The sequence below is a fragment of the Strix aluco genome, chromosome 6 (genome assembly GCF_031877795.1).
Source record: "Strix aluco isolate bStrAlu1 chromosome 6, bStrAlu1.hap1, whole genome shotgun sequence".
Classification (NCBI taxonomy): domain Eukaryota; kingdom Metazoa; phylum Chordata; class Aves; order Strigiformes; family Strigidae; genus Strix; species Strix aluco.
The window spans coordinates 36,836,619-36,853,520 of NC_133936.1; the positions used below are offsets into that span (position 1 = coordinate 36,836,619).

At 36.4% G+C, this 16,902-nt stretch overlaps 1 protein-coding gene across 2 annotated transcripts in view; it reads right to left on the reverse strand.

Moving 5' to 3' along the window:
• FAM171B (family with sequence similarity 171 member B) overlaps positions 1–16,902 on the reverse strand; it is a 48,391-nt gene that overhangs the window by 21,648 nt on the left and 9,841 nt on the right. The window contains exons 1-4 of one of the 2 annotated variants that reach the window (XM_074829657.1): positions 15,988–16,074; positions 2,498–2,731; positions 1,697–1,789; positions 1,240–1,398 (exon numbers count right to left, since the gene is read on the reverse strand). In XM_074829657.1, coding sequence (XP_074685758.1) covers positions 1,240–1,398; positions 1,697–1,789; positions 2,498–2,537 — 292 coding nt within the window. In that variant the 5' untranslated portion in view covers positions 2,538–2,731; positions 15,988–16,074. Of the gene's footprint in view, positions 1–1,239; positions 1,399–1,696; positions 1,790–2,497; positions 2,732–15,987; positions 16,075–16,902 lie in introns of those variants that run through there. The other variant, XM_074829656.1, reaches the window with a different exon arrangement.

The following is a 16,902-nucleotide window of genomic DNA, read 5'->3' on the forward strand; positions in this document are numbered from 1 at the left end:
CGCTTTCCTTACACTAACTTGTAAATACTTCAGCATGCACACTATGACAGGATGGTGAAAGAAGCTGAAACAGAATTAGTAAGCACCAGAATAATGTTAAATCTATGCAAGCTGTTAGAAGCTGGTTGTGAGAAAGTTCCTGGTACATCAAATACCAATTATCTTCCACCTGCCCTAAAAGGAAGCCTATTGCTTTAGGAGTATATGAATAATTTAAAACACATGCCAGACAGATTGAAAGGAAAACTTGAAGGGGAGAAACACTGCTTATTCTCCTATGCTTTACATTTAAAGAGGTGAAATATAGATAAGAAAGGCTTTAAAATATGTAAGTCAAGATAGCAATACATATGATGATTTTAATTCAGTGAAAATTAAAGAAGAGAGCATGACAAATTCAAATAGGCCATGTAGTGGCCTCCTCATGCACTGCAATGAATTTAAGAGCCTCATGGCTTCAGGTCCACTGGGAATAGAAAGAAAAGAACAAAAGAAAGATGGAACTGCACACAGTACAGTCTACCAGAGATTACAGTATTTATGCAAATAAAAAAAAAATCTTATAGAATGACAAATACTAGAAGATCCAACTGCACATGAGCAGTTATAATAACTCATGAAACCACTTATCGCTCCTCCAGTGAAACAGATATACAGAAAACATTACAGGTATGCTCTGTATTCATAGTGACTACTTAGTTTCTAACAAGCCTGTGCAGATTAACTGTCTGCAATCCAAACCAGAGCTTCCATACAATCTTTACACTAGGTGTAAAGCTCCTTGAGGCAGCCATTCTAGTGAAAATGCAGAAAACCCCACAGCTGAAGACAGCTGCTGCGGTTTCACTGATTTCTTTAGGTTCACCTGGTTTACACTCTGGCCATAACTTTTAAACTATTTACTAAAGCAGTTCCACAGTCTCATGAAATCCTGAACATATACATACACACACACACAGACATATATATATATATATATATAAAGCAGACTCTGAAGAAGTATTTCAGTGTAGTAAGACATGTTTTCATACTACATGAAACAAGATGGAGTGACATATCTTACTTACCTGATGTGTTTACAAGCTTACTGCTATAGAACAAAGCTCTGTAATGCAATGCAAGCAGGTAAGGCCCTTTTCATTTAAGTGTATGTTTTTCTGAAACACTGTGCAGTCATATGCATTATAATTTGAAGATTTCTTCTTTTCAGAAAAATTCTTAAACAACATATTTACATACCCGATTTATTTAGAAGAATTCCTGTTGTATAGAGAAAGCTGTCCACTTTCAAAAATTGCTCTGGCACTGTCAGATAGGCTGTAACATTTGTAATATGGTGATTTGTTGGAAGCTTTATTAAAAATTTTGGAAACTGAACACTTGGTTGAGATTTGGCATCTGTAAAAGAGTAGTATTTTGTCTTAGCAATGGTAAAACACACAAACAATGTTTTTATTGCTGTTCAGAAAACCATTTAGCATAACCACCTGTTTTCACCCATTTTCTCCCTGGTTTGTGTATTTCTAGTCTAGCACTTGTCACAGCCACACACACAGCTACACAATTAACTGAAAATCTGGCTTTGAGTAGATAGGTATTATATGAGAATATGAACATGGTTAATTTTTGTTCTTTGCATGTGTACAGATGGTTATCACAAAGTGGTAAGAATATGGTCTGCATACACTGAACTTACCAGACAGTTTTCCAGTAATTAAGACAATATCTTCAAAGAGCCATATATTAGCTTGACGTTGTGGGAATAATGAAAGCGTCACAGATGAATATACTGTGGAAAGTGATAATATCTGTTATACTGTGCAACTGAGAAAAATCCTGTAAGATCTGTGATTCTGAAGGAACAGTGAATAGAGCAGTTAGAAAAAGAGAGTGTATGAAGACTGGATAAATAATTTACTTCTGTTTTCCGGCGCAGGAATTTTACTGGTTAGGCAGGAAGACCTCTGTTGTAAGTTTGCTACATCTTATGCCTTCTATGGATAAACAAGTGGCTAAAATTCTTAAGAGTCCATCTCTTTAAAAAAAAAAAAAAAAACAACATATAACTTTTTAAAAGCATGCAATAGTTAAACAGGAAAACTCCTGAGGGAACACTGCTGAAAGCTGTAACAACAGGTTATTCATGTTATACAGGACTTAAAGCACTGGCACTCCAAGTATCACCAAGATATGATTTTTGTCACAACTCATTACCAGCCCTTTGCTAAGTCTTGGTGAACAACTTCGCAGAATATAGTCATGGTATCACAATATAATCTATTTAAAAAGGGCTATTTTCTGGTTTACAATATTAAGAATTTCGACAAGTCTAACAGATCATTCACCCTTGCATCTGCAATGACAGGTGCCACCTCCCTTGACTTGACTTCATTAAGTCATTTTCAGTTGACAGTAACTACCCAGACTGCTGAGGCAGACAGAAATTTAATTACTGACAGATACAGTTTAATAATAGGACTGTAAGACGCTTACGTACTTGGCATCCTCCCAGTTTTCCAAGGCAAAGGTGTTAACATGTAGCCATCCTTGTAGGATACGATAGTTAAGCTTAATCCTAATTTGTAGGGAACTTTTATTAATACTGCTCCGTTGCTTCCAGTAAGAGTAGAATTTGTCTTTGTGTAGTTAACAAACACTTCTACAACCGCTTGTTGCAGGTACTGATGACTGATGATGTCATTTACTTGAACTTTTAGGGTAAAAACAGATCCTATTAACAGAAAGAAAAAACAGGAGGTCATAACACATCATAACTAAGGACCATAAATATGTAAAGAAGTCCTAGAGTTTATGCCTTAGCTATTCATCCACTTTATGGTGGGTCCCCATGTCAACAGAGAGTAAGCTCTGGCCAAAGGGAGGGGTAATCATACAACTATATACCACAGAGAAGGAGGAGCAAGAAACCTTGAGATGGGGTGCAAAGATGCCAAAAAGTGTTTCCTTTTTGTAATAGTTTATCAGAACTGTTCATCAACTAGTATAATACCTAACCAATTAAAAAAACACAAACAAAACCAAAATTACAAAGCAAATCTTCCCCTTTTCCTTCAAACTTGAACAATGCATCTGTGACAATGTAAGGTTGCAAGTGCTCTGCAGTATCACACTGATAATACTGATGGTCTTGTTATACAAGTGCAACCCTTGGCTTGGGTCACACATTTAAAGATGAACCTTGAGTTTCTAAAACCAGAGAACCTAATGTCTACAGACTGTGGGATAAACACATTTATTTTTATATGTGTAAAACTATTACAAAGTAACTAAATGCATCCAGACACTTTGACTGTTTTAATCTATCATCTCCCACCACATTTACACTTCTGGTCTAGTTTTCATCTTTCTGTATTGCAACTTCTAAATAGCATTTGTCTACTGCTAATTTGAGGATCTGACATTCCTTTACAATACCTAGTGTCTTGCAGAGATCATAATTACAGTGACTGAGCAATATGCTGAAAATAGTAAGTCCACTTGAACAGTCTTGAGATGCTCTGAATAATATTCAATTTCTCTCCCACCTTGATTGTATAAAAACTATTAGGGAGTCTTATCATAGACAGCAGATACATGAAAATGGACAGAATTCCATGTTATTTCTTTCCAGTATGAAATTAAGTTGTTATCATAAATTAAAATATCTCAGGACCACTGTTAAAAATATTTTAAATAACATCAATTTCCCAGTATTTTGGTTACAGATATACTACTATTCAACACCATTACATTACTTTATACCCAAATATTTTCAAATATGTTAATTACGAATATGCTTTTCTATTCAGGTCAAATGTCAGGCTAAGTTTGTTTGAAATTTATCTACATAAAATCATAGTTCAATTTTATTATGTTATCTCCTCTATAATTCAGATTGACATTGCACCAAGGGATTACTACCATTGTCCTTGATTTAAATGAAAAGGCCTTGAGAAGCCAAGTGCAATCCATCAAGAAATACAGTACTTAGTGAAGACATCCAAGTTAGGCGTCTCTGAAATAAGTATTTTTTTTATATCTACTGTATGCATGGAACATACCATATATTCAAGCAAAAAATGACCTGCACACACCAAAAGCTACGCTGGCCTCAATTTATTGCTATTATTTACACATAGAGCAAAAACCTACCAGCTGTGCCAGTTTGATTCTCTAAAGCATTATAGTAGAACTCTACATCTCCTCGTGCAAATTAATATATACTTTCAAAAAAAAGATAAAAGATCCCAGTAGTACTCAAGCATATTTGACTAAATTAAACAGAAAATGCACAATAGTCTTAGAACAATCTGTCCTTTTTCCTTATGCACGATGTTTCAAGGAAAAAATTGCTTTTAAATTACTATTGCTAGAGGGGTTTTAAATCACGTAATGATTAAAAAAAAAATAAATTATGTCATTTAAGCAAAGTATGGCTACTACATAGATCTTCCAGGCATTTGATCCAGTTACATATATACTACCATGATTACAGTGGTTTCTAAAACCTGGAAGACAGGTCATTTGCCCTTGGCCAATGACTATTTAAAAGGCTACTAAATAGGGAAACCAGACTGTGTACAATATTCTGATCCTGTACTCCTGGCTTCCAAGTGATTATCTCATGAAATGGTATTTCAAAAATAAGACACTCAGTAGTAAAAAATTCGAGCTCGTGCCAGTGGGAACCAATACCAGAAATGCTTGGTATAAACTAGTATTTTAACAGTTGGAATCAAGTCAGGAGAAAGAGAGCCTAGTATTAACAGCTGAAATAAGTCATAAAAAAATTAAAACCTAGAATGTACTCAGAAACACACTTTCTTTCAATCGTTTCACACTTGTAATGTGTGTTTTCCCATTTCCTGCTAACAAAAAGTATAATGAAAACACAGGGGTGGGGAAATCACTACATTCCTCCTCCAGCTGTTAGCAAATTCAAAGGTTATTTTGTGCAAAAATATTTCTTCCTCTCATCTCCTTCAGCTACAGCCATATTAAAACCCACTTTTTTACAAGCTTTTGGTTGAAAAAAATAAAATAGACTGCAAAAATGTAGGAAACTATATTATTTTCACTCTTTCTCATAGTGAACTGAAAAGTATCATTGGCGGCTTGTGGCCACATTCAACTTCCATTACTTTTTTCTCCTATGGGTTCAGAAATTGCCACAGCATTTTTCAGAACTGATACTCTGCCTGAAACAGCGTTGAGAAGATGCAGAAGTGCGGTTGTAAATGCAGACTGAAATCCTGGGAGGTTACCAAGACAAAGGTCTCCTGTGTGAAAACAGTCTTATACAATGCAAGCTCTGAATGTGTAATTACCTGTGTATTACTGTCATATGTAAGTCGCAGTTACTCAAGTGAAAAATGCTCACTTCACGCACACTAATATTAAGACAAAGATTAAAGGAGACTCCCTCCCTAGCTCTCATTGGACCTATCTTTTGTGCTAACACAAGAGTCTTCCTGACAAGAGAAAGTATGCCAATGGGCTGGGAGCAGTTCCCTCCCGGCAAGTAATATATATGAGAAAATCATTTAGATTTTCTAATATCAACCAGAATATACTCTGCCAACAAGTCATCTGAAGTTTGTATGCAATGATTTTGGAAAGACTTTTAAAAAAAAAAAAAAACAAAACTTTCCATTCTTCAACACTAACAGTGAAGAAGACACGAGCACACAAGATTACGCTTCTGAATCCAACAGCTAGTGAAAGGACAATATGTAAAGAAATCCCAGTTAAAAAAGCCAGAATCTAACAGTAGCAACAATTTTCCTCCTCCACAGTCATGTTTCACTACTGTTTTATATAAAACAGAGTGTACCAGAGCATCCTACAGCAGGCCAGCCATAACAGCCTAGTTAAAATGAAAGCAATCCTAAGGTCCTAAGAGCTCAGACTGTGCGTGCAGTGGTGGTCCAACATGTGTGACCAACCTGTATCTTTCCAAACTTGATATCCCTTGACCAACTCCCTCTTCAAACCAACGCCCTCATGTGCCTCACATTCATTTAATGTGCAAATTTATCAGACATATTTTAATGGCATTGAGTTATTAACAATATCATACTAACACTCACGACATCTATCTTGCAAAGAAAATCCTGCTTTTTTCTTTTTATAGAGATCTGAAGACACAACTCCTTAAGGACACTTTTAAGTCTCAAATATGATGAGGACTGTGGTAGGATTTTTTAATCATAATAAAATGTACTGAAAAAGATTTCAGATGCAAAAATGAACTGTTAACTGTTTTAACAAAACCAAAGCTAATAAGTTACAAAAATATATGAAAACTGTGCTTTTTTTCTGGTCGCTAACAGAAGTGGGTCAGCTGTATCTCCAGCTATTAAACAGATTTGACAGAACTCTTACAATTAGAAGAAAGAACTCAGTCTTAGCTAATTTCATTTGTGCTGCCTCAGAGGAGGGGAGATTTGTCTCTTGGCAAGCCCACTGGAAATGCCAGCTTCTACGACATTTAAACATTTGCTGATAAATGTTCATACGAATGCAGCAGTTATCTAGACAGAGGGAAACAAGGCCTTCTACCACATTTATTACTTCAGAAATGTCACAGCCAGTAAAATGACACCTCATTTCTTCCAGCAACAACACCTAATGCCTGGAATTTGGCTTTACATCACTGTCCTAACTCAGAAATCATATCACAGTCATATTACAAACAACTGCTTGGAATTGCAAGCCAGGCACAAAACATAACAGTGACAAAAAAACAAACAAAAACAAAAAACCCACCTCTCTTTATAATACACCTATGCAATTTGTTCTTAATTCTTTACCTGCAGATAAGCATGTCATCTGATTACCATATTTATCTGAGATTTAATTAACATGGTCAAGGCCAGAGACCTTACAGGCACCAATACATTCCAAACGACACGTATCATTAACTGTGAGATACAGCAATGAACACACATGCGTGTATGTGTGTAAGTATTCTTACACATTCTGCAACCCAGTCATAAGTCCCTTTCCCTATTTATCACCTAGGCCATATAGAAAAAGAGGTTCTACACCTCAAAGGAGACAGTTACTCTTCTCAAACACAACTACCCAGTTAAGCAATTATCTTAGAGAGTGGAAGGAACCGCAACTACAATTAAATTATTCATTAGTTCCTTCCTTCAGAGGAGACTTTCCTCATCCTTGCGTAGAGGTGTTTAAACCCATGCCAGAAAAGCCACATGCTTACATGTGTTTTATGGAAACTGCCTACACTGTATTACCATGCTGCCAGCTAACCGGACAGATAAAATGCATGCTGTGCAATTTGCTTGGTCTTAGCTGACCAGACAATCCTTTTTCCAGCTTTTACATTCATAGAACACCGTATTTTTGGGCTTAATATAATTAGGGATATGAAAGGTGCACTGATCTGTAAAGAAGAAATCACATGTTCTAGGAACATTGGGTTTTACTACACATGCTGTATTGCAATAGATTTCACCATTGGGGGTGGGGGAAAAAATCAATGAAATATATAATCTACACAGTCAACACACATCTGGCTTTAGTAAAAAAAGGTCATACAGAAGCAATCCTCCTGCCCACAAATCCCAATCATTACTTCTTCAAAATTTCTTAAAACTACAGTAATGCCAAACTACAAAAGCATATCTATAAAAAGTAAAAGCCTATTATACATTTAAAGACCATTAAAAATCCATGTACGTGAAGGTGAGTTGTGGCAGCAACTAACTGTCACGGGAATGATTTAATGCTGAAGTAAGCCCTCCTCACCACAGCACCACATCAGTCTGTGGTTACCTTTTGTTCTTTATTAAGGTACAATGCACTGACACAGTACAGATTTTTCTGCCTTGCATAGTGCATTAAAATGACATAATAGGTGACCCTTAAACTCTAGTAATTATTTTATGGCTATATTCTGACAGTTATTGTCAGATACTAGGATAAGCACTCTGACCAGTTTTCAATTATGTTTCTTAGGGCTATCAAATAACCTGCAAATCTCATTAATAACCCCTACATCCTAACGTAGTCTTCATTTGCTAGCTATCACTGTCCTTTTATGCTGAGTTACTCCACGCAGTCATTGATAGACCCTACATACAGACAAGCATGTTCACGTATAAGACATTTCTGACTACACAAATAATTTTACAAGGGCGTGTAGCAATAGGACAGGGGATAGCGGCTTTGAAGTGGAAGAGGGTAGATTTAGATTAGATACAAGGAAGAAATTCTTCCCTGTGAGGGTGGTGAGGCACTGGCACAGGTTGCCCAGAGAAGCTGTGGCTGCCCCCTCCCTGGCAGTGTTCAAGGCCAGGTTGGACGGGGCTTTGAGCAACCTGGTCTAGTGGAAGGTGTCCCTGCCCATGGCAGGGGGGTGGGAACTAGATGATCTTTAAGGTCCCTTCCAACCCAAACCAGTCTATGGTTCTAACTCTATATACTCCAAATTGGTAACAAAATATTTCATTTAAAAAATAATTATGTGATAATAGATGTTTAGATGCTATTTATATGCTGCTCCTCTGATTTAAAATAATAGCATAAAATAATGCAGAAAATTATTTTTCCTCCCTAAAATGACACCAGAATACTTCTAAAATACAAAAACACACTGCAAATGTTTCACCCTGTGCAATTTTAATTTTGTCTTTATTAGTTATAAATACATTGTACACATTTTACTTTCAACACATTGTAACTGAACTAAGAAGCAAAAACCTCACACAGTTCACAGAAGGTCTGAGGAAATTCAAACAGCTGTAAAATTATTTCTCTGGAAAAGAGAATATTAGACTTAGATAAGAACAACACACACATAAGATAACAAATATAATCAATTTACCTGGCTGAAAAGAAACAAAACACTTTACTTGACACATTCATTCTTGCACTTAATACAAGGTTAGAAGTTGTACCACCCCTCTCCACAATCACTCTGGGAGTTAAAACATTCATCTAGTTAGCAAGCAACCATGTAACTAACTATAACCATGAAGTGACCAGCAAAGAACATGGCCTCATAAGGACAGGCCCAGTTTACAGTGACAGCTAAAACTTGTCCTTGTTTAGGTTGATCTTTAAGCAAAATGGCAGCATGATTACTCTAATTTTAAAGCAAGTAGACTTTTAAAGCAAGTAAAGCAAATAGACTGCTCCTTGAAATGCACTTTGGAAAAAGAAGATATTGACATTTTACTGCCATGTATCAGGGGTGCTGTTCAACAGTGTTCAACTACATAGACTTACAGAGAACTGCTTTCAGGCAGTGCAAAGATAGTGGAAAAAAATAAATATTAAATAAATTGGAGGCTAGAGCTAATCAACGTTTGCCCTATTTGCACATGAACAGCCAATCCTATGGAGGTAATACCACCACATAATCTTTATGGTACAGTTCTGTAGCTTAACACTCCCTTCAAATACTTTAATGCGAAATTGAACATTAAGGTGTACGTTTAAAAGAACAGCTTTAACAAAAATTTCTGCAGTGGCGCAGAATACATTACTAACTTTCAGGGACAAAGCAACAAAACAGGGTCTGAGAAAGTAGGACAGCACAGTATCTCCATCGCCCTATTTCTGGTCAACCAATTTCCACAGAAGCAAATCAACAAAATCCCAATTACGAAGGAGCTAAGGCTAGGTCCTGGGGGGGACAAGCAGTGCCTTTTACACAGAGAAAGGCTGTTTTGCAGGAGACACTTTAACCCAATCTTGTCAAATCTAGGTGTCTCCAGCAAGCACTTGCTTCACAGTAAACAGAAACTGTAACAGATTAGAAATTAGAAAAAAATTTGTAGACACTTACGTAAGAGGGGGATTTGTCACCCATCATGCTACTCTGATGAGTTTTTGCTGGGAAAAAATAATTCTAATTCCAAGAGCTTTTCAAACATTTTCTTTTACATTTGCTTCAAACAAAGCATTATTTCAGATACAAAGAAACACTTCCTTACTTCAGTAGCATATGCTGTGATAGGCACATGCAGACTACAGCACCAGAGTCCTTAAACATCTGCACACTGGTAAGAAAAAAAGCAGAAACTATTTACTAGAAGCTCATTCATGTTGATACATGCATTATTCCAGCACACACTAGAGTTTTCAGGTGGCCCTTCTTCCCACCTTACTGGAAAAAACAAAGATAGTACTTCAGAAAGCATTTCACACACTATCCTGATTCCTCCGTTCCAAGGCAAGGCTAGGCTGCATCTCTTGAAACAACTGGATACGTTTGCTTTTAACAGCTGAACAAAACAGAAATATAGGAAAGATGTAAACCCAAAAATCTACTGTAATCTCCAATAAAAACACCTCATCCTTGCTCCCATTGCTTTCTGCTCATTCATTGTTTTCTGAAAACTAACTTTTCCAGTTCCTATTTCTCCATGCTTTTCACACTGTCCTCTTTCCTTGACGGAGCTCTGCTCAGTCTCCTTCCTCCCATCCTGGAGCAATCTCTGATGAGGACTCCCTGTAATATTTTAGCTGATCACGAAGAAAGATCAACACTTTTCTAAAGGTGAGGTTTTTTGCAAGCTTCATAAACTAAAAAGAGTTATAAATGCATTACATAAATGCGTTGATTCAAACCCATCAGGATGTGCACTTTAAATGGAGACTTCAAATCTAGCAGACTGAAAAACTACAGGGGATTGCCTGTGGCAAATTAGCACATGATCTAGAGCAAACTTGAAGGTTCTAAGTAAATTAGTAGGTCAAAGACTAAGTATTAGTTCAAAACAGACCCAAAATCCAGTTTCATGTTATAATAAAACTGTATCAGACAGTAAGGAGAAGCTGACCATCTACTGAAATACTGGAAAAAGTGTCAAATATTTTACAGGTAAGAACAAGGCCTCTTTCCCTTTTAAAAGGGATTTTGGTAGTGAAGAGAAGTAAATAAATAAAAAAAAAGAAATCGCACTACTTTAGAAAAAGCTTGTTTTTCTCAGTCATACATTCTAGGGTTTTTTTCCCAGGAACATATTTATAGGCTTAGCACTATTTCTTTACACAGAATTAACACTGAATTTTTGCTGATGCTTTTACAAAAAAGTTGTTCATTGAATTTATTTACTTACAATTTTGTTTTGCTTAAACAGAATAATTATTTTTCTTTTATACCAACACCTTTCAGGGTTTTATATTTTCTTTGTGTGCATACATAAACACAAATCTTAAGCAAACAACAAGAGGAAAGGGAGGTTTGTTTTTTAAAGAAAGAGGTGAAGAAAATTACAAAACATCTTTAACAGAAATCTTGCCCTCAAATATTAATTTAAATTTATGCCTCATTAGAAATTATTTCAGTGCCGAAGTACTAAAGTGGTGAAAAGTCATTAGGTCAGTGTAAATCAGTCAACTTCCCCACAACTTTTCAAATCGGTTCCTCCAGATTCAGAAGCAAGTTAAAAAAAAGATTAAATTTAATCAGGATTAAATATGGCCAACATTCAACACTGACAAACTTTAGCTATCACATTTTGGTAGAGGATGTACTTGCCTAGCACAAGCTAACTCTTCAGAGAAGTGAAAGAGTTTAGAAACTCCTAGTATTTTTCAAATAGACATTACATAACAGTCCAGCTATCTACTTCCATGACACACTTGTAACAGATACAGACTACAGCACTATCTTGAGTTCACTTTTTTAAAGAAAATTACCACACTTCGAACATGCAAACTTTTAGTGCTTGTAATTATTTTACTGGATTTGGATTATTTTATGATCTGGACAGCCTCAGAGTTTGAAATCTGTACTATTACATAGGTAGATTAACATTTCAGCTTTTTCAATTTTAAGATCTGTTGTTAATAAGACTGGACTGATTTAATGAGTTATTTAAATAAATAAGTAAAAACAACTAATAAAACAACCCTATTCTCCAACCAACAGCTGAGCAATATCATTTTAAGTCTCAAACCAGATGTATAAAGAAACTGATTAAGAGTGATATTCATCCCACAAATGTTGACACGAGCCAAATATTGACAAAATTAAGGTCCTGCAAAATCAATAAAATGAAACAGATCATTATAGGCTGTACCCTTCATGATTACTACTGCATAATCAATAAACACCTTCCTGGTATGATCATGCTTGTATGTACTACACAAGAACGTCATCAAGCTAATCCATAAAGCTGCTAACAACTCACCCATCCAGGGGGAACATAGCCCCAGACACTTTCAAGTGCACCTAGTAAGATATATATAAAATAGAAAACAAACAAGCATTTCCCTTTAAATATTTTTATGGGCTACCTAAGCAAGAGCTATGAAATTTAGACATGAAAACAGTGAAGAAATTTAGATGGGATTTTTTGCCCTGTATTCTTTTAACACTGTGTAGTATACATACGTTATTAAAAAACATCCACTGGAATATTTTTAAGTGTGTACCATGTATGGCTGAAGGTACTCATTTAGTAAGTAGTTGCATGATGTTTTTTCACCATTAGATGCCTTGCTCATTCAACTCACATATTAAAATCAGAATGTTTCACCATCCAGAACGGAACATGAGAACTCACAGGATACAGTAAACCAGAATTTTGATTACAGAATTATATTTCACATGTCTTGCTCTATATTGGCATAAATAATAAGAATTTCAATAAAATTAAAAATCAACACCCGCTAATGAAGCTATGACAATTACAATTACCATAGCAACTCTGCATTTTTATTTGCTGCTATTTTGTTACACCAGCCAGCCTGGTTCTCAGAACTCTGGTTAGTATGGAAGATGGAAGCTGAAAAATTCACCTTCCTAGGGCAAGGGAGACAGGCAGCAGACAAGACAAAATGCTGTGGTCTGCAGAGCTTCACTTATTTAGGATTCATTTGTTTTAAATATCATCTTCCATAACCTTAGCTAAGTGAGATAAATGATTAATATTTACAAGACCAAAACTCTTAAATAATACTTATATATCAAATAAAGATAAATTTGCAAGTGAAAGATATTTAAATGAGCAAGTAAATACCAGTAATAGAGCTCCTGAAGCCTACTAAATAGAACACCTTTGCCCAGGCATTGCAGAGACCATTATAAGATTTTTTTTTTTTTCTTCATCTCAGCTTACTCACTGGCTAATACTAAACCTGAAATGCTGCTTTTTCATTTTTTTAAATGACTGCCTGTATCATTCTAGCTTGCATCAGAGTTGAGGGAATGAAAAAATTAATATTAAAAATTGACACTTTGTTATAGAATACTGGGAAAAAAGTACAGAAGGGAAACATCAAAATCTGCATAATACTCTAACCCATGTTATATTACACATCCTCAAGAAAAATGGACAAGTCCCTATTAGGTGATAAGCAAACAACATGCATTTCCCACTCATGAACTTTACAATCAAACCTTCATTATATAAACCGAAAAAAAAAAAAAAAGAGTCAGCATCATCTCCTTGACAAAATAAGACCACTTCTTATAGAGAATTTCTAATGATTTGTCAAACCTACCCTTTAATGGTCAATGTACTTGGACAGAGGAAGAATACTCCAGTAACCCTGTAGCACAAATCACCTATTTTTAACCTAATGGGTTAGGTACAGGATTTGTCACATGCAATTCTTAGTGGTGGCTAGTGAGTGGAATTAGCTGAAAAAAATCTGTGCAAGTTCAAACATCCCCTTAATTTGGCAGAGTGAAAAAAAAAACCCACCTCACAGGAAAACAAAGTAGTACCTTCTTCAAACATGACATTTAATGCCCTGAAGGTTTTAACCTTAAGACAGATGTGCCCCTGTGAACTCACAGTGGCATAATATAACCTGCAAAATAGTAATTCAAACGTCAGCACATATCACTCACTAATCACAAAGAAAAACTACTGATGCATTCCCTGACATTATTCAGTAACATGCTGGTCACTATTCTTTGCTGAAAACATTTTTCTTCCCCAAAAGCTGCAAAATCTCATACTACTATTTAAAGAAAGATATTTGCAATGTTCTAGTAATGTTTACCTTTCACTTATAGGAAAAGATCCTCTAATCCCTTGGAAGAAGGCCAGTGTGTAAAGACATGTATGGAGAAAATACAATTGAAAGTTTGCAGGCCATAATTTCCTAACTGTAGTCCTGTACATGCAGGATGGGAATTTTCTAATTCACTAGTTAGGAAATCCATACTGCAGCAACAAAACAAGAGCACCCAACAAGCTACCGTCTCTTTCATATACAAATTTTTATTAGTTCAGTTTCATGAAGTGAATGATCAAAGAATCACAAAACAACAATAAATGACATTAGTTTTTAGAAAAAATTATTGCAGATTCCTACTAATTCTAATTAAGAAAAAAGAGAAGGATCTGTCAAATCAGATCACAGGATAAAGCAAAACAATTGAACCAAGACTGCCCCCACAATAAAGTAAGTTCTGCATACATGGATGCCATCGAGGTAAGTGGCAATACTGAATATATTAATGAACCATTATTGCCTCTCTACAGCTCAGCACAGGATAAAGTGCTCCAGGATCCAGCTAAAGGACAGTTATTAGAGATGAACGTGCTGCCTGTCAACTGTGTCTCCAACACAAACACCACCACCAGAGACATACACAAGTTCTCTCTTCGCAGCAAGTGGCCAAATTCCTGTAGGGAATAATTGGAAAACAACTTGGAACCATGGAAACCTTTCTAGGATGATGGAAATATTTTTGTTGACACAAAGACTAAAAATGGGACAGTAAACACTTTTTTTCCCCAAAAAATACTCAGATTCATTCAGTACCTCTGATATTGTGCCAACTGGACTGGGGAGAAACAAATCCACTTAACTATTTCTGAGACAATCTGTTTCATGAAACACTGAAGAATCCAGGAGACAGAGTTGTAGAGTGACTTGTTTTCTACACTGCCCTTGGGGGGGGGGGGGGGTGGGGGGAAACCCAACAAAACAACAAACAAAAGGGGGGAAGGAAAAGGAACCTGACAACTAAATGAGAGGCAAACAGCCCTGACAGATTCTTTTGCCCAACACAGCCCCAAAACTATACAGTATCTCACAAATGTTCTGCTGTTAAGCCAAGCTAATTAGAGGATTTTCTCAACATTAGTGGTCCATAATCCAAAGAAAATCTCTCCTTCAGCCCAGTGAGAGTAAGTTTTCTCTCCTGTTCTCACAAACAATGAAATAAGCTCCTGTGATATTTATCACATAATTAGCATTATTAACAGCTTCTGTCATTCCAAACAGACACTCTACTGATGTCCTGCATTTACCCAAAATAGAACTACTCATTTCTCCTCTTTAGCCACTTAAGAAAGCCTTCAGAACAGAGGAAAAATATTTTCCACAATGACCCAAAAAAACTTTTTATAATTCCATTAGTGTCTGTAACATTTGGAATTGGCAAGCACCTCCTTACTCATTCCAGCAAAACGGTCTATATTTTCAAATATCTTGACATCATTGACCTTTCTTCTAGTTTAGCTTACATTAGCACAGACAAATTATCAACTGTATTTGCTACCTCATAGGAGATAACTTATACAAGAATGTTGCAATCAGTTTCACTTAGGAGCCTTGCCCATATAAAGTTATTAATAATAAATAAATTTAGCATGTTGCCAAATTTCATGAATAAGAGCCCATGCCACGCACTAGTATCAATTTCAGACTGAAGCCAACTGCATACATGATACTTATAAACCAGCCCCAAATATGAAGCAGAGGATATAACTACACTTTCTTCTAATTTACATGCATCAGAGGAAAATAATTACCCAAAATGAAATGCAGAAGTTTCAAGAGAAACACTAGCAGCTGACACACCCCACAGTCATGTACAAGTCCAAGTCTGTGATTTGAGGAGGGCACAAAACGTACCCTCAAAGTCTGTAGATGGTATCAAGCCGAGGATGCAGTCAATATGCTCCAAGGGACCTAGACAGAGATACAGGCCAACAAGAACCTCATGAAATTCAACAGGGACAAATACAAAATGATGCATCTGACCTCTTCCGGTAGCACTTGCAAGAGACTGACTGTCAGGGCAGTAGCTCTGCTGAAAACATCAGGGAGTCCTGGTGAGCAAGAAGCTAAATATGTCAGGAGTGCACCCTGGAAGCAATGAAGACAAACAGCAAACGGAGCAAGAGAAGCAACTAATCCCTCTCACTTAGCACTCGCTAGACTGCATCTGGCAAGGGTATTCAGTTTTGGACCCACAGAAAGAAATGAGCCTTGTTTAACCTTGCAAAGGAAAGGCTCTGCGGGACCTAAACAACAGCCTTGCAATACCCATGAGCTTACCAAGAAGACAGAGCCAAGTTCTCTGTTGAGATGCATGGCAGGATAACAAAAGGCAACAGTCACAAATTACAGGGAAGGATCTGACTGGATATGAGGATTTTTTTTTTCTCTCTGAGGATAAACGATGATTGGAAGAGGTTGTCCAGTGAGGTTATCCATTCTTGGAGGCTTTCACAGCCTGACAGGAAAGAGCTCCCAGATCTGAATTCAGCGTCAACCCTGCTTTAAGCAGGTTAGACTACAGCGCTCCTGATACCCTCTCCATCCTGAATACCTCCGCAACTCCAGATCCTCATAGTTGCTTCCAAGTCACAGAAAACACTGAAAGAAAAACCCACGAAGAACAAACATAATCTTCACCTGATTGTGGTTTATTTCAGATAATTTCAATACACTTAGCAAATCTGGGTGGATGTTTCAGTAGGAGTACAGCATCCTATGACTATTTGGGACTCACAACCTGATACAAATTCTACGCTTTATTAAGGAAATGGCATGAAAAGATATGCTTTACCTTGCATGACCTTACTTGGTAATGCTTGCAGTCAATCAAAACAGAAATACTGATGATTCTGAAAGTAAAATCAGTTTGACTACTGAAAGGGTTTCTCGGACCTA